A 17,804-nucleotide genomic window follows, 5' to 3' on the forward strand; every position below is an offset into this window, starting at 1 on the left:
GATGTCTTGCCCTCTCTGGGCTTCCGTTTGTTCCCTGCCTCCTTCTTTTTTCCGCTCTGGATCATGGTCGCAGCCCCGATCTTCATGATTCCTTGTAATTCTGTATTTTCCCCCCGCTTTCAACACCTCAGGGCTTGAAGTGGGGCTGGGGGAGTGAGGCAGACAAACCTCAGGCGAGCAGCCTTGGCATGAGTGATGGGAGAAGTCAGTGAGCGTGGGGTCCTCCGCCACCCGCCAGCTATTAGGAAATAATAGACCGGTGGCGGCAGCTGTTCCAGGCAAAGCCTGTTTCCTTGTGATGTTCAGGGTTGCCTGGTACCCAGGGGAGGTCAAGAGGCCAGCAGAGGAAGGAAGGGCCTGGAGCTGCCCCCAGTGGCAGGGCTCCAGGGAAGCCTGGGTCAGAGCTGGGACTGTCACCCTCCCCACAAGCAAGAGGTAACAAGAGGCGCTTTGAACACAGCGTTTGGAAATGGAGGCAGAGGATGGAAGCTTGGCACAGTACCAGGGTCACCTCCCTTACAGAAGGCATCCGACAGCCTGTAATCCCAGAATGGCCACTAAGGCAGGAGGCAGGTGGGGGGGTCCAGTCTCCACTGCTCGCCTCTGGTGGCGTCCAGGAGGGGCTGACCCCTTTCCCCCACCTCGAGAGGGTGACTTCAGTCTCTGGCCTGTCCGATCAAAGCCTTGCATCCACAGACAGGAGCCTGAACTGGGCCAACAAGCTTCAGTCCTAAGATCTCTGCTGGGCCTCATGGGAGAAATGTGTTCTGTTTCTGCTGGATCGTGGGGATGGAGACACTGAAGCCTGACCCATCTTTACCACTCCAAGAAGCAGGAAGAAGGCTGATGAGGGAGACGCAAATCAGAACCACAAGGAGACATCACCTCACACCCACTAGCATGACCGTAATCAAAAAAATCTAAAAACCAGGTGTTGGCAAGAATGCGGAGAAACTGAAACCCTTGTGCTTTGCTGGTGGGAGTGTCAAGTATTGCAGCCGCTGTGGAAAACAATGTGGTGGCTCCCCAGAAAGTGAAATACAGTTCATCAGACAATCATAAGATCCAGCAGTTTCACTCACAGGTATACACCCAAGAGAATTGAAAACAGGTGTTCAAACAAAAACTTGCACACACACGTTCACAGGGTTCTTTATTCACAATAGCTAAAAGGTGGAAATCACCCAAATGTCCATCACCTGGTAAATGGATAAACAGTGTGGTCTGTGCATCCAATGGAATGCTATTCTGGCATAATAAGGAATGAAACTGATACACGCTACAACGGGGATGAACCCTGAAGACAGGCTGAGTGAGAGAAGCCAGACACAAAGGACACATGTTGTGTGATTCAGTTTATATGAAACGTCTAGAACAGGCAAGTCCACAGAGAGAGCAAGCAGAGTATTGGCTGCTGGGGGCTGGGGGCAGGGGGAGCAGGAGTGACTGGTACTGGGACGGGTGTTCCTTTGGGGAGAAGATGAAAATGTTCTGGAACTACACAGAGCTGATGATTGCCTGAAATCACAAGAGTACTAAAATCTACTGAATTGTACGCTTTAAAATTTGTTGAAATGATAACTTTCATGTCATATGTATTTTATCACAATTCTTTGAGGAGGAAGACAGCTGACAGATACAGATCTTGAAGGCATCATTTGGGGTTCTGGATCCAGCCATACCTGAAGGTAACCCTGATGCTAAGGTAAGGCAGCAAGGGATGAGCTTTCTCCCCCTGTAACTTGGTGTTTTGGAAAATCAGCTGCTTTTGTTCATACCCGTGTCCCCATCATGATGAGAGCTGCCCTCCCTGCAGGTGCCAGGGGCCTCAGGAGGGCTGGAATCCCCTCCCTGGCCCTTTGCTTCCCCATCTGTAAGATGTAAGAAAGGGAAAGTCCTTTCATGACAGCAATACCAGGTTCCAGTGAGCACTCACCACGATCATGTTTCGTCCCCATGGCAGCCCCGTGAACAAGAGGATCTGGGTTCGGCAAAGGGAAGGAATTGCCGAAGCCCAGCCTCCCACCTTCCATGCTGGATCACATTTAGAAACAGGATGGGGCTGGGGAAGTCCGAGAGCAAGCCCGTTTGGGTGGTGGCAAGCTCACTCTTAGCATCCATCATGCTTGGGTTTGGGTCTCAGCTCTCACCCTCGTGATCTGGGCCAGGAGTCTTCACTTCTGGGCCTCGGTCTCCCCTCTCCAAAACAGATTGGTTATTCTGAGCATCAGGTGTCAGGTCTGCTGGGTGAACAGTCCCTGGAGAGTTCATTAGTACGCGGATGTGTCTGGTGCAACCTGAGCCGGGCTGTGACTCCTGGCGTGGGCGGAGGCAGTGCTGGGGGGCTGCTTCCCGTTGCCGCCATCCGGAGGCAATGCAGCCAGGGTACAGCCTCCCCTCCGAGTCATGTTTCTGTTGGCTTTTAAGAGGATGTGGATGTAGAAGGAACCCGTTGATTCTTTTTCCACTTGCTGCTGAGCACTCGGCGTCCCGGCGCGCCTGGCCGGAGGCTGGCACTGTTTCTCGGCACCCGGACAGCCTCACTTGGCCCTGGCAACAGGGGACTCGCTGAGTGTTTGGCGGCTGGCTGGCTCCAGGCCTTGATGACAGCATGGTCCTTCTCTCCGGTGGCTGCCCCAGGGATGGAGAGAGAGTGCCTCCGAGCTCCCGTGGCCTCTGAGAGACTCGCTGGCCAGCCAACAGGTGAAGGTGGAGCTGAGACGGTGTTTCTGATGGGCTCAGTTCTGAGACTCCATCTTACGGCACCTCCCAAGTGGGATTTCTGGGTGCTGTGTCTCAGGCCCCCTAGGATTCTGTGGCTTCTGCCATCCCACGGTTCTGAGCTCCTGTTGATAGTGGCCACATCCCCTGAGTCTGTGGGCTTCTGGCACTGTGATCCCGTGGCCCTAGGATCCCACAGTGCCACGGCTGGAGCATGCTGCGGTTCCACGGTTCCATTAACTCACAGAGCCGTGACACAGCGCTGTGACCTTGGTTCTGTGACCCCCTGTTCTGTACGTCCTGTTCTGTGGTCCTGGGATGCCTGGATTCACGGGAACTTCCTGTCTTTAGAAAAGAGTAAGTCATTCAACTCAGCAGGAAACAGTCAGGAAAACTCATGGAGTGGGTGTTCAGGAGACCCCTTTCCCAGCGCCCTGTGGGCCAGCAGCAACAGCGGCATCACCCCTTTTCCAGAGGGCTCCATGCACTTCTCAAAGGTTACCCCAAGAGTTGCTGTGGTTTGGCCATTCCCGGGAGGGTCTGGGGCTTCCCAGGTGGTTCAGTGGGAAAAGAATCCACCTGTGACCAGGAGATGCAAGAGACACGGTTCAATCCCTTGGTCAGGAAGACCCCCCTGGAGGAGGGCATGGCAACCCACTCCAGTATTCTTGCCTGGAGAATCCCAAGGACAGAGAAGCCTGGCGGGCTACAGTCCACGGGGTCGCAAACAGTTGGATAGAACTGAACATGCACGCACACACGCGCAGGAGGGTTTGACTGAACTCTCAGTCCCCCTCTGTGGGGCGGGAATAGGGACACACAGGCCAGCCAGCCTGGTCTGGCCTGAGGGAGTACCCTTTAAGTTAGGGTAAGGAAGGGTCAGGCAGGTGACGAGCAGAAGGAAGAGTGCTCCAGGTGGAGGGCACAGCGAAAGTCCTGCGGTACAGAGAGAGCTGAGAGTAGGAAGTTCAGAGGGAGAAAGTCAGCGTGGCTAGAGTGGGCCATGCCCGTTTACTTTTCTTTGTCTCATGTAGAAGGTGAGGGAGATGGAGAACGGACAGGGGCACCTGCTATGTGTTTCACCTTCTCTTTTGGATTGACTTCCCACAGCGACCTCTGAATGGCGTTGTCACAAAGCTCAAGAGGCTCCAAGGAGGGGTGTCTGTCCATCCATCCATCCATCCATCCATCCATCCATCCATCCTCCCATTAGTCTATGAAACATCCATCCACCTAGCCACCTATCCATCTATCCCTCTGTCCACCCATCCGCCTGCCTATACATCCACCTAGGTAGCCACCCCATCCATTCATCCATCCGTCATCTATCTATCTATTCACCAGTCATCCACCTACTTATCCATCCACATGTCCATCCATTCATCTATCCATCTCATCTGACTGTCTATCCATCCACCCATCCCCTGATCCAGCCAGTCAAGTTATCTATCCAACCACCCATTTATCTATCCATCCATTCGCCCATCCATCATCTATCCATCTATCCACCCAGCCATCCACCTGCTTATCCATCCACATGTCCATCCATTCATCTATTCATCTCATCTGTCCATCCATCCATCCTTTATCCACCCATCCACCATCCCTCCATCACTGATTCATTCTAATACATTCACAATTCAGGAGACACAGTGGGACTCAGTGGAGGCTCAGCGGAGGATGCAGTCACATAGCCATCTCATCCATCCATGTCCCTGTAACACGGTAAGTGCTATGAGGGAGGGCACTTGAAGCCCTTTGGAGGCCAGAGGAGCGACTAACCCAGGTGGGACAAGGAGGAGTGCGTGCTCTTAAAGGGGAAACTGCACTCGGGAGCAGTCACTGCCCAAGGCCGGGCCTGGAGGGCAGAAAGAGATGGGGCTGGAGAGGTCCACGGAGCCCAGACATGGCTCAGGGCTCCCATCACCACATCACTGTGGTCCAGCCTTCTCCCCTCCATCATCCCCTTGACCCTCTGCTCCAGCCACAGCTGCCTTCTTGCTGAATCTCCTAGGCATCAGGCACATCCCGCCCACCCCGCGCCCCGCCCCGCTGGCGGCCTTCATCCTTGCTATACTCTCGGCCCTGGATACTCCTCACCATCTGGAACCCACTCACCTGTTCAGGTCTCAACACTAACATTCCCTGGCAGAGTGGTCTCCCTGACTCCGGGGCTCCTGCCGCAGCTGGTATGCACTTGTCCACCTCCAAGGTCACCTACCGCCGGGCACAGAGGCTCAGACCACCACCGTCCCATCTGCTTGGGCAGTGGATGAAGTTCTGGAATTTCATCCCATTGTTTGTGAAGCATTTTGGGGCACCTATGGTAGGCAGTCCTCCCGCTTTGGGGCTGGGGCTCCCCCCTGCCTGGTAGCCTCCCTCCCACACGGGCCCGTGCAGCTCTGGGCCTCTGCCGGCCAGGTGGCCGGTGGGTAAACACACCCCACCCTCGGCCTCCTGCCGTCACTGGCGTGAACAAGGGCCTCCTGTTAACGACCTGAGGCGGTAGCTGGAAGCGGTTGAGGGGGAATCGGGGGCAGGGCTCTGTTTCCTGTGCTCTCTGCTGCCCACCCACAGGGGCCCCTCTCCTGCAGCAAGGCTGTGTGCCTTCCCTCTCGGAGCCTCCAGCGCCCAAATCGAGGAAGCACGCTGAGACTGCCGTGCTGAGCCTCAGTTTGCCCATCTGTAGAGGGGGCATGATAGCAACCACCAATATCAAGAAGTGCCACGTGGGCATTCACCCTCGGCCATGGCCCATACTCTGCAGTGTGTTTCTCTATGAATAAATCCACTTCTTACCTCTAAAAAAAAAGTGCCGAGTGTAGTTTTCACGAATTAATGTATTCGGGCTTTATGATGAGCCTCAGAGGTTGGGGCTCTCATCGTCCTCGTTTCACTTGGGTTTTTAGTGCTGCTGATAAACTGCAAACAACTTTAGACGTTTTCATGTTTCACTTCATTAGACAGAGAGAAACACAGACAGACTGAGGGAGAGAAGAAAACTTCTATAGTGAGCCCGTAGGCAGTCTCTCTTATTGCAACACAGACACTGGTTTGTTTTACTGTTACCTACAAAACTCTCATTAAATGTGAGAGGAGAGGAGGAAAAAGTAAAGTGGTCATTTGTCCAGCCACAGTTATCCCTGGAAAATTCTGAAGATAATAGTGATGTAAAACCATTCTCAGAAGTCAATGCCCATTGAATGCCACATCATTAAATTCCAGCTGGTTCCTAGTGAAGTCCTTTCTCCCCTGAGGCAACTCTGCAGTCCATTCTCTAAACTGGAGAAGCAAAAATCTACATTATTATTAAAAGTAAATCTACCTTTGAAGGTACCCTCCCCTACCCCATAAAAAAGAAAAAAAGAAAAGAGGCACAGAGATGTTAAGCAACTTGTCTGAAGCTGCACAGCAGAGGTGGGATATGAAACTCAGGCTCCTGGTGCCAGAGACCAAGACTTCCTGGCAGTCTCCTGCTGTCTCCCATGATGGTCAGTTCCTGCCCCGTGGCGCCGTGAGGAGAGGGGACAAAAAGGGAAAACCCACAAAAGTGATGTGGCAAGGTTTCGAGCATTTGGCACTTGCTCAATAAAATTGTAGCCATTATATTTATTGTTATTTTCTTCTTTATCATACCTTTTGGAGAGCCTGAGGCAAATGACGACACAGTCAGAGCAAATGAAGGATGAGGAAAGAGTCAGGGCTTGCCAGAACTCACAGAGCAAGTCGGGGGGTTCTGCCAGATTCCAGTGCCCGGATGGCACCCTTTCTGCCCCACTGCCCCTCACCCCACTGCTTGGTCCTTCTGGAGAGCAGGGTCCAGCCGGGCCGTCCAAGGCAGGCTGGGTCAGGCTCCTCAGCCGCAGATCCAGCAGTGGCTAAGTGGCCTCCCTTGCTGCTCTAATGAATTCCCCAGACCCTGAGCCTGTGGCTGGGCCCGCCCAGGGCAGGGCGGCTGCCTTCCCGACATACTTTCCCTCTGGATTCACAGGAGAGGCGGCTGGGCAAGCGGGGGGCGCCCACATGTCTCCTGGCCCAGCAGAACTCTGCCAGGGAGGGCTCCGAGGCCTCATCACACAGGCACCAGCCCCTCTGCCCGAGTCTGGCCAGGATCCTGGAACCGCTGGGTCTAGCGTGGTGGGAAGGGGGGCTGGCTGGGGCGCCAGCCAAGGGCTCAGGCCAGGAGGTCCCAGGCAGCAGTCTTCACAGCTAATGAGGGGCCTGGGTTAGCGTTTCTCCCCTGCAATCTGTGGCCAAGGGCAGAGAGGGGTGGTGTGAAGGCCTCAGGGGTCCTGCCTTCTCCAGGTCTAATCCTGGCTGTGTGACCTTGAGCTGTCTCATTCCCTCTCTGAGGAAAATGTGAGTAAAAACGGCCTGAGGTATAACCGACATCGTGTATAAGTTCCATATTGTATAATGAGGCTAACACTGGAGGTAGACGCTGAGCTCATCCAGTCCTCTCAGCAGTGATCACTCCCACTTTCTAGGTGAGGCGATTGAGACACAGAGAGGTCAAGCAACTTGCCTTAGGTCACACAGTGAGGCTATGCCCAGCTGACACTTGAACCCAGGCCATGTGGCTCCTGAGTCTGTCATAAAGCACAGCGGTAGCAGGGGTTACTATTATTAATAGTAACGATGGTACATGAATTATAAGAACTAAGAACCATGTGACACTCATCGGGGCAGGGCTCTCTGCAGGCCCAGGGGGGCCCCGGGAAAGGGGAACAGAACAAAACACAGACATCCCCAGTCCCCCGGGTGAGGTCATCCTGTCTCTGCCAGAAATATTCTGGCATCTTAGGGGAATGTCGCACAGCCCCTAAGCCCTGCCCAAGAAGAGCAGGGAGGGCTTCCTGAAGGAGGGGGCATCAGAGCCAGATCTTGGAGGAAGGAGGAAGGTATTTGGGATGGTGGGGAACAGCAGGTACAAGGGCTGGAAGTTCACCCAGAGTGAGTAAGTGTGTAATGAGAGGCTGCCAAGGTGTGCAAGGGCGGAGGGGGCTGCTGCCTAGAAGTGGGATTTCAGAGCTAATGGGATCCAGAAAGCAGGAACATGAAACCAGAGTGCCTGGCTCCAGGCCTCTGTTGTCTGATCCGCAGACTGGGACATCCTCAGGACTGCCGCCTTCGCCATTCCCTCTGCCTAGAATGTTCTTCTTCACAACTCCTCATGGCCCAGCCATGAACAAGGCCATGTGTGTCCACACTTCTAGCCCCATGCCAAGCCTGTGGCAGGGGCTTGGCTTCCATGTGCCCTTGTCCTAGCCGCATGAGGCACACGCAAGCCCAGAGGCCCTCCTGGAGCCGTGGTTTTCCCAAGAACCCCAGCACCAGCCAGGAGCGGCCCCCAGGGGTGCCGAATGCCAAGGGAAACAGGAGGTGAGCTCACGGCCCTGCCACAGGCATCAGGGGACAGGCTTCACTAGAAGTGCCCAGGTTGGGATTGGCTCCTTCTGTTCAGCGCCCCCTCTAGACCCACCACTCCTCACGCATGCTCTGCGGTTCCCCATTGCCCTCAGGAGACAGCCCAAGCCCTGGACCACCTGGTACCCGTTCTCCTGAGCCCCAAGATCTCTCTACCCTGAGATCAATCTGTCCAGCAGACCAGACACACTTTTGTCTCAGGGCCTTTGCACATCCTGTTTCTCTAGCTAGAATGCCTTTATCTGACTGTGGTCTCTTCACCTTCCTGGTCATAGCTCTGTGTTCCCTCCTCTTCTAAGAACCCTCCCCAGACTCCCCCTGATGCCCCAAGCTGAGTCAGGCACCCTCTTGGAGCTCCCACTGCTGCCGGTCCCTTGGGACGATTATGTAGGTGGGCTCCCCACTAGGGAGGAGCCCGATCTGGCTTGTCCTCTGTGTCCCCAGCCTCCTGCAGAGGACATGGCACACAGCAGATGTCAATGCGTTTGTGGAACGAACGAATGTGGCTGAAATATCCCCAACTTCAAGCTTCACATGTTTCTCTCTGCCAGAATTGTCCTCACCTTTTTTATCTCCTGATCTGAGTCCTCCTTCCTTTAGATTTCTTGCCACCTCCTCCAGGAAGCCCTCAGTGACTTCTCTGCAACCTCCCACTAGAACAGATCTGGCAATGACCTTACCTTGGCTTCATCTCTGCCCCTCACAGTAGCTTTCAGCTCGTTGCTTCGCCTCTCTGGACCTCAGTTTCCCTGCTTACAGAATAGAGGCTGCAAACACTGGAGGGTAGCAGTAGAGAGGGTTAATACCAGAAAACAGAGGTGTTTTGTAGCTGAAGAGCATGGCTGGGCTGGGAGGATTTTCCTGATTAGCAATAATTTCTATTTTTATTACAGGCTGTTCCCACAGAGCTGGGCTGGAACTGCGATGGTATGGGCAAAGTCTCGACAAACAGAAGCACAGGGCTCCCCTTCAGCCCTCCTCCAGCCGGAGTCCCTTAATTTGCGAGCCCTCCTGTGGGGAGGGACACACACAGGCCCGTGCACAGACCGGGTGACTGAGTGGGCTCCGGCCTCTGGGCCATCAGGGTGTCACCACCGCCTACTCATCAGCCAGAGACCTGTAGAGAGGAAAGACCAGAAAGGGGTTGGTGGGGGGGGGGGGGGGGTAACTCCTAACCTTAAGCCACTCTTTACTCAGTTTCCCCAAGTGTGAACTTAGGGGAGCCGCTATGGGGCTCGCTTCGTCGTTTCCAGCTAGGCTGGATGCTTGGCACGCAGCCGTCTCTCAAACAAGTGAATGAGAGGGCTGGAGGGCGGTCCTGACAGATTCCCCGCCCCATCAACCTCAGCCCAAGCCCCCGCTGACTCAGTTTCCTCGCCCGATCCGGGTTCAGCAGCGCTGGGCGGGGCCTTGAACGCGGAGGCCAGCGCCGTCTGTTTACCTTGTGGCTGGAAGCTGGGCAGGGCCGCGGTGGGCCGTCCCCCGGGCCGGCCGCGCCGCCGGGATAAATAGGCCGCTCGGGCCTCGTGGGCGGCAGAGAGCGAGCCGCAGTCCAGCTTCCCGCCGCCGTCATGGTTCTCGCCGCCGCCCGCGTTCTCTTGCTCACGCTGGCTGCCCTCGGCGCATCAGGCCAGGGGCAGACGCCGCTGGGTAAGCCTCTCTGACACCATGCCGTGCCTCTGACCCCCAGGACAGGACTAGCAGGAGGCCTGGGGTCGCGGCTCCTTGAGGCTCGGGGAAAGTTCCCCGGGGCGCGCCGGGTGGAGACAGCAGGCAGTGGGGCAGAAGCTCAAGAAATGGGGTGCGCCTCAGGGGTCCCTGCGGCGGCGGGGTGAGGAGTGGTGATGGGGGTCGCCGGTCCCCGACGCCCCACCAGCGCCCCCTGTCAGCGCAGGTGGGGACCTGGGCCCGCAGATGCTGCGCGAACTCCAGGAGACCAACGCGGCCCTGCAGGACGTACGGGACCTCCTGAGGCAGCAGGTGCCCGCCGGGGTTGGGGGGCTGGGGTGCAGGGGAGAAGACAGAAACTTGGAAGAGGGGAAGTGGGTCTCGGAGGCAGGGGAGGGTGGGGGAGTGGGAGGGGACTGGAGAAGTTGTTCCTGATGGAGGTGAAGAGGGGCCGGGGTTATGGAAAGGAAGGGGGTGGGGGTCCCAGGGATGCGGCGTTCTACGGGAGAGGGTACGGATCCGTGAGGGGAGAAGGAAATCCCAGGGAAGGAAGAAAAGGGGCTGGGAGAGTAGGGATCTGGGAGTAGGGAGTCCTGTAGGGAGAGAGTCCGCGACGGTGGTGCCATGGGGAGGGAGTCTGAGAGAGGGAGAGGGGAGAGGAGGAGAAGGGGAGGGGAAGGATGGAGCCCCGCTGACCACACCCCATCTCGCTTGCACCAAAGGTCAAGGAGATTACGTTCCTGAAAAACACGGTGATGGAGTGTGACGCGTGCGGTGAGCGCAGCCGGGGCAGCGGAGACGGGGTGGCCGGGGAGCGAGAAGAGATGGGGAGACAGAAACAGATCCAGAGGGCAGAGGACAGACCGGGAGCAAAAGAAACAGAGAAGAAGACGGAGGCTGACAGAGGTGGAGAGATGGGATGAGAGATGGAGAGAGAGGAACAGAAAGGAGAGACAGAGACTGTGGGAGGAGGAGACCCCCCCAAAGAGCCAGAAACCTTGCGAGAGATGCTGGGAGGTGGAGTCGCGCAAGGAGAAGCGGAAAAAAACGGTCGGCCGCAGAGATCCAGAGACTGCAGAGACCTGGAGAGCCGAGCACTCAGTACGGGGCGGGGTCGCGGAACAGTCAGAATCTTGCCTAGATGGGAGGCTCTGTCTCGATAGGCTCCACCTCTGGGCGTGGCTTTAACCACTCTCGCCCCACTCCCTGCAGGGATGCAACCCGCGCGCACCCCCAGACTGACGGTACGGCCGCTAAGCCAGTGTTCGCCCGGCTTCTGCTTCCCCGGAGTGGCCTGTACCGAGACAGCCAGCGGCGCGCGCTGCGGACCCTGCCCCGAAGGTTTCACGGGCAACGGCTCGCACTGCGCCGACGTCAACGAGGTGCGTCTGCCACCACCGCCCCGACCAACCCCCAACGCTTGCCCCACAACTCCCCACCGCCCCGCCCCGACGACCTCCTCGTCCGCTGGGGGTCCTCCGGGAGAGGACCCCCTCACCTCTGAGGGCGCACGTCCAGACGACCTCCCCACCGCCAGGGGACAGTCACCCCTACCACGCCCCTCTCCACCTGGGACGCCCACCCTGACGACCTCCTCCGTAGCCAGTGACGTCCGCCCCGACGGCTCCCCTACCGCCGGGAGTGGTCCCCCTCAACGACCCCACTCACCACCAACCAGGGTCGCCGACCCCAGCGACCCTTCCACCACCGGGGCGCCCCCGCCCCGGCAACCTCCTCACCGACGCGCACGCACGCCCCGACGACCACTTCCCCCCTCCGCTGGGGACGCCCGCCCTCAAAATTTCTTCCGCCGTCCATGAGCACCCAGCCCACCAGGTCCCAGAGACAGCCCCGCTCCAGGCAGCCCCCTCTCCTTGCCTGGTCTTGCCCTTTCCCACGTCAAAGCAAAGCCGTGTGTGACCTCTGGGACAATAGCCTCTGCCCCACATGGCACCCCCTCCCTCCTATAGCTAGCTGATGGCCCTTGAACTTTACAAGTCCAACGAGCCCTAAGGCGCCTCTTTCGGGAAGGCCCAGCTCCTTGTCCTCTGATCCTCCCCGGCCCTTCCTCCTCCAGTGCACCGCCCATCCTTGCTTCCCTCGCGTCCGCTGCATCAATACCAGTCCGGGCTTCCGCTGCGAGGCTTGCCCACCGGGGTTCAGCGGCCCCGCCCACAAGGGCGTGGGGCTGGCCTTCGCCAAGGCCAACAAACAGGTGAGGGCCGACGGGGGTTGGAGAGCCAGGAGGAGCATTTCGGGCTGGGGGGCATTTTGTTAAGTAAACTCCAGCCTCGCAGCCTGCTTGGCTCCAGGGGCAACGGATGGGGACAAGAGTCTGGGGAAGAGGAAGTGAAGGGCTTCCCATCAGGGATGGTCGGGACTGGAGGTAGGATTCAGAGGGATTCGTGAACTGGGTGGTAGGTCTGGGGTACCTGCCTGGGAACGTTGACCAGTGCGCTCCCTCGCACCCAGGTTTGTACGGACATTGACGAGTGTGAGACCGGGCAGCATAACTGCGTCGCCAACTCCGTCTGCGTCAATACCGTGGTAAGGCCTGGGGGAAGGAGGGACTGGGAGATGGGGGCTGGGGCGGAAGTGTCAGGCGGCGGGGGCTGACCTCCTGCGGCCCGGGCTCAGGGCTCCTTCCAGTGTGGCCCGTGCCAGCCCGGCTTCGTGGGCGACCAGGCATCGGGCTGCCGTCGGCGGCCACAGCGCTTCTGCCCTGACGGCACGCCCAGCCCGTGCCACGAGAAGGCCGACTGCGTCCTGGAGCGTGATGGGTCGCGATCTTGCGTGGTGAGTGCGAGCGGGCCAGGAGTGGAACGGGATGAAGGTGCGGGTGTAGCAGGGCCACGCCAGAGCACCCACTTACTCCCTCGCCCGCAGTGCGCCGTCGGCTGGGCTGGCAATGGGCTCCTCTGCGGCCGCGACACGGACCTGGATGGCTTTCCGGACGAGAAGCTACGCTGCTCTGAGCGCCAGTGCAGAAAGGTGGGGGCGGCCTGGAGGGCGTGGCCTGCTGGGAGGTGGGCGGGGCTGCTGGCCACGCCCCTAACGCCCGCCGTGCCCACCCCTAGGACAACTGCGTGACGGTGCCCAACTCAGGCCAGGAGGATGTGGACCGAGACGGCATCGGAGACGCCTGCGACCCAGACGCCGACGGGGACGGCGTCCTCAATGAGAAGGTGGGGCAAAAGTGGGGGCCTGGGCGAGACCGGGTGGGGGCGTGTCTCCGGGTGACAGGTGTGGCCTCAGAAGCTGATCTCGGGGGTCCCAAAGGACTGCAGGGGGTATGCAGAGAAGGCGGGGCCTCGGAGCTGGACAGTCTGGGGAGTGACTTTTGACTCCCTAGGACTGCCTATCCCCTAACCGGCCTTCACCTCTAGGACAACTGCCCACTCGTGCGGAACCCAGACCAGCGAAATACGGATGGCGACAAGTGGGGCGATGCGTGTGACAACTGTCGGTCCCAGAAGAACGACGACCAGAAGGACACAGATAAGGACGGCCGAGGCGACGCCTGTGACGACGACATAGACGGCGACCGTAAGTTCTGGGCAGGGGAGGAGAGGAGAGGGAAGGGCAGGCACCAAGGGGTGGGGTTTGGCTGGAGGCTGGGCTCGGCCTCTTCTGGAAGCCGGAGCAGGTGAGCTCGCCTAGGGCGCCAGGGATCCTGCTCCACGGGCAGAAATGCAAGCTGGGAGGCCGAGGGAAAGGGGGCCCCTGTGTTAGATGCTGCAGGGGGAAAGAGGACAGAGCCGTGAGCACGGGGAACAGGGCCCCATGGAGGAGGTACCATTTTCACATCCGGGCAGAGACTCAAAGTGGTGCGCACACTGAGCCAGTCCCTTCACCGCTCCATTCATTTGGTCTCTAGGAGGCTGGGGACTGGGCACGAATACTTGGTTTAACTTTGTAGTTATTGGGAGCCAAAGGTGGAGTGGGGACTCTGTCCCAGGCTAACCCCAGGTCTGCACCTGCTCTGCTGAAGTCAGCCTGGCCCCGTCCCCATCTGGGGATCCGGTTCTGTTCCCTGGCTTCTCTCAGGGATCCGCAATCCGGTGGACAACTGCCCCAGGATGCCCAACTCAGATCAGAAGGACACCGATGGGGACGGTGTAGGAGATGCCTGTGACAACTGTCCTCAGAAGAGCAACGCAGACCAGGTGAGTGTAGGCCAGATTCCAGCTGGGTCAGGCCCCCAGGGTGAGTCCCAGGCTGGTTAACAAGACTCCAGCCCAGTCTGAACAATTTGGGCGGTGTTGCTTGGGCTCAAGAAGATCTTGGCTCTGGAACTGGGGGTGGGGGAGAGGCTTCTGAATTCTTCTGCCCTGATTATAAACGTCTGTATCCTCCTCCTCCTCTGGCCCCCAGAGTGATGTGGACCACGACTTCGTGGGCGATGCTTGTGACAGCGACCAAGACCAGTAAGCAGGCCATCTGGGGCTGAGGTGGGGACCCAGGGTGGGCAGCACCTGACCCGGCTTTCTGGGGTCTCATTGTCCCTGCTCCACCCACTCTAGGGATGGGGATGGCCACCAGGACTCGAGGGACAACTGCCCCACAGTGCCCAACAGTGCCCAGCAGGACTCAGACCACGATGGCCAGGGTGACGCCTGCGATGATGATGACGACAACGATGGGGTCCCTGACAGTAGGGACAACTGCCGTCTGGTGCCCAACCCGGGCCAGGAAGACGTGGACCGTAAGGGCGGATGCAGGGCCTGCAGTGGGGATGGTGCCAGGGTGAGGTTTGGGGTGGGCATGGTGGGGCAGTGGCACTTGTGAGCCGAGCTGGAAGCGTGGCATGGGCAGGGCCAGTAGCTTGTATGGGCATGGCCAGGCCTGGGGCGAGGCCTGGAGCTCATTCTATCATTGTGGGGGGCCCTCCCACCTCCTCCCAGGGGACGGCGTGGGCGATGCGTGCCAGGGCGACTTTGATGCAGACAAGGTGGTAGACAAGATCGATGTGTGTCCGGAGAACGCTGAGGTCACCCTCACCGACTTCCGGGCCTTCCAGACAGTCGTGCTGGACCCTGAGGGCGATGCGCAGATAGACCCTAACTGGGTGGTGCTCAACCAGGTGGGGGCGAGGACTAGGTGGGAAGTGGGGGGAGCCCAGGACCACCACAGCGGGTCCTAAACTGGGGGCGGGGAGCCGAGTCCTCCTGGCCTGACACCCTTCTTCCTTTGAACCTCACCAGGGTATGGAGATCGTGCAGACGATGAACAGCGACCCCGGCCTGGCTGTGGGTGAGACGCGGGGAGGCCAAGCCTCGCAGAGCTGCTGGGGGGCGGGGCTGGAGGAGCGGCGGGACAGGGGCGGGCCTGGACTCAGGAAAGGCGGAGCCAGGTTAGGTGGTCTGGACTCAGCTTGGGCGTTCTGTACTCCGAAGGGGCAGATCCGTTCGGGGAGGGATTCGGATCCTGGTAGGACAGAGGCTAGCGTGCCTTCCTCTCCCCAGGTTACACGGCCTTCAATGGCGTGGATTTCGAAGGCACGTTCCACGTGAACACTGCCACAGATGACGACTACGCTGGTTTCATCTTTGGCTACCAGGATAGCTCCAGCTTCTATGTGGTCATGTGGAAACAGATGGAGCAGACGTACTGGCAGGCGAACCCCTTCCGTGCGGTGGCAGAACCCGGCATCCAGCTCAAGGTGCTGGCCCCTTCCCGAACTCTTGGTTTCAGCGCCTTCTCTGAGGCCCCGACCCTTCCACAGATCCACAAGCCTTACAGTCCCTGGCATTATCCTAAGGCCCTCAAAGTCCTTCTACCGAAATCCTCCCAGGTCCTCCCACAGGCCCTCAAACATTCCCCCAGGATCCCCTAGTCTTCCCGTGGGCACCCAAACCCTCTCACAGAGCCCTTAACTTTCTCTCAGGTTCCAAATCCTCCTGCAGACTCCCTAGAATAGAATAGATGTGCTCAGTTGTGTCCGACTCTTTGCAACCCCATGGACTGTAGCCTGCCAGGCTCCTCTGTCCATAGGATTCTCCAGGCAAGAATACTGGAGTGGGGTGCCGTGCCCTCCTCCAGGGGATCTTCCCGACCCAGGGATGGAACCCGCATCTCCTGCATCTCCTCTATTGCAGGCGTGTTCTTTACCACTAGCGCCACCCGGACCCCAGTATTTCACTGAAACCCTAAAATTCCCCAAGTCCTCTATACTCTAGTTTATCCTACCAACCACTGCTGCCCCTATAACCTACCTGCAAACCTCCATGTGGCCCTCAAGGCTTCCTTGGGAGTCTCCCATCCAGGCATACCAGGGACCTCCCACCACTCCTCTATGACTCAAAGCTCCGTGCCTGTCTGGGGGCCTTGTGGCCTGTATGGCCCCTGACCCCACTCCCCTCTTCCTGGGTGTGATAGGCTGTGAAGTCCTCCACAGGCCCTGGGGAGCAGCTTCGGAATGCACTGTGGCACACAGGGGACACAGAGTCACAGGTGCGGCTGCTGTGGAAGGATCCCCGGAACGTGGGCTGGAAGGACAAGACATCCTACCGCTGGTTCCTGCAGCACCGGCCCCAAGTGGGCTACATCAGGTGGGAACCCGCCCTCCGCCAAGGGGCCCCGAGTCCCTGCTTGTACCTGGCTCTTGTGGGAGGGGGTTGCTTCCGGGGGCCTTGGTCCCCTTACCTGTAAAATGGGAATAATACAGGTAGAAATAACTGTTTGGCCCGGTGGCTATGATACCGCTCTGAGGACATGGGGAGGGTTCAGGTCTTGCAGAGAGCTGCTCAGTGGACGGGCCCAGAGGGGAGGCGGGACAGGGGCGGGCCTGGACTCCGGAAGGGCGGGGCCAGGTTGGGTGGCTTGGACCCAGGCAGGGCTGGGGGGTTCTGAATGCTGCACATACATAGCAGAAGGTGGGGTCTCACCCACTCCCCGTTTCTCAGTTCCCACTCTGCGCTGCCAGGAAGTCCAGGTGCTAGGTTTAGCATCTACTGTATGCTCGCCCTGCACATCCATCCTCACACAGGGGAACTGAGGCTCAGATCAGGAGCCCCCTCGCCCTGAGTGTGGCCCAGGCAGGGAGACACAGTCCCCTCTCCTAGACAAAAGAAGCTAGTTCACTGGGCAGGGTGCTGACGCTCTGAGAGGGGAGAGCCTGGCCTAGGGCCCCAAGTCATGGTCCCCTCCTCCCCCGCAGAGTGCGATTCTACGAGGGCCCAGAGCTGGTGGCAGACAGCAACGTGGTCCTGGATACGACCATGAGGGGTGGTCGTTTGGGCGTCTTCTGCTTCTCCCAGGAGAACATCATCTGGGCCAACTTGCGCTACCGCTGCAACGGTAAGAGGACCCCCATCAGGGAAGGCGGGGAGTCTGCACCCCTCACCCTCACCCGCCTCTCACCTGCTCACCCTCTCTCCACAGACACCATCCCCGAGGACTACGAGGCCCAGAGGCTGCTGCAGGCCTAGGGATGGGGTTGGGGACCCGCCACTGGATGACAGCCACCCTCGCGGCTGCCCTCCCCATGGGAGGTCATCGGCATCAGGCCCCAGGAGGCAGTCAGCCTGGGAGGGAAGGAGAGGGGCTCAGGGACGACAAAATAAAGTGTGTCTGTGTGGCGGAGGGGCTGGCTGTGGCCTCTGCTTCGGGGAGATGGTAGGGTCGAGTCTCTGAGGGGAGGCTGGACCAGAGACCCCAAACTCAGGCAGTGGGGGTGGGGACTGCCACTGACTCCCCGCTGACCGGCTGGGGCCCTGGCAGCCTGACTGGGGGTGTCAGGCCTTGATTTGCAGACCCCAGGCCCGCTGCTTCATCCCCTCCGTGCCCCTGGAGCATCTGGGCTGGGATCCTGCAGTGTGTGTGTGTGTGTGTGAGGGGCTCAGGCCTGGGTGTCTGTGTTCACGTGTGTGTGGTCTCTGGGCAGCTCCCACCTGGCGCACCTGCAAAGCCAACATCTCATCCTTGAGGCAGGAGAAGAGGGGAGGAAAAAAAGGGAGGAGGCAGAGACGAAAACAGTGAATTTTTAT

At 58.8% G+C, this 17,804-nt stretch overlaps 1 protein-coding gene and 1 long non-coding RNA gene across 3 annotated transcripts; one reads left to right on the plus strand and one right to left on the minus strand.

Moving 5' to 3' along the window:
- Positions 1-1,136: 1,136 nt before the first annotated feature.
- LOC110131716 (uncharacterized) lies at positions 1,137-9,676 on the minus strand. Of its 2 annotated transcripts, none has more exons than XR_002312254.2 (4): positions 9,590-9,676; positions 5,521-9,265; positions 4,840-4,978; positions 1,137-3,066 (listed from the first exon to the last, which is right to left on the minus strand). It is a non-coding gene; the product is annotated as an uncharacterized lncRNA (long non-coding RNA). The 2 variants fall into 2 exon arrangements; XR_002312253.2 differs by having other exon boundaries at positions 4,840-5,001.
- Positions 9,677-9,704: 28 nt separating this feature from the next.
- COMP (cartilage oligomeric matrix protein) lies at positions 9,705-17,400 on the plus strand. The gene is made up of 19 exons (XM_020884538.2): positions 9,705-9,798; positions 10,043-10,128; positions 10,539-10,590; positions 11,029-11,198; positions 11,894-12,031; positions 12,289-12,363; positions 12,454-12,612; positions 12,703-12,807; positions 12,894-13,001; positions 13,203-13,362; positions 13,864-13,982; positions 14,191-14,243; positions 14,340-14,521; positions 14,721-14,899; positions 15,021-15,069; positions 15,282-15,478; positions 16,195-16,367; positions 16,976-17,115; positions 17,200-17,400. Exons 1-19 carry the CDS (start codon positions 9,720-9,722, stop codon positions 17,244-17,246), a joined length of 2,271 nt encoding a protein of 756 aa, XP_020740197.1. The 5' UTR covers positions 9,705-9,719; the 3' UTR covers positions 17,247-17,400.
- The last annotated feature ends 404 nt before the right edge of the window (positions 17,401-17,804 follow it).

Source organism: Odocoileus virginianus, chromosome 3 (genome assembly GCF_023699985.2).
Source record: "Odocoileus virginianus isolate 20LAN1187 ecotype Illinois chromosome 3, Ovbor_1.2, whole genome shotgun sequence".
In the NCBI taxonomy this organism is placed as follows: Eukaryota; Metazoa; Chordata; class Mammalia; order Artiodactyla; family Cervidae; genus Odocoileus; species Odocoileus virginianus.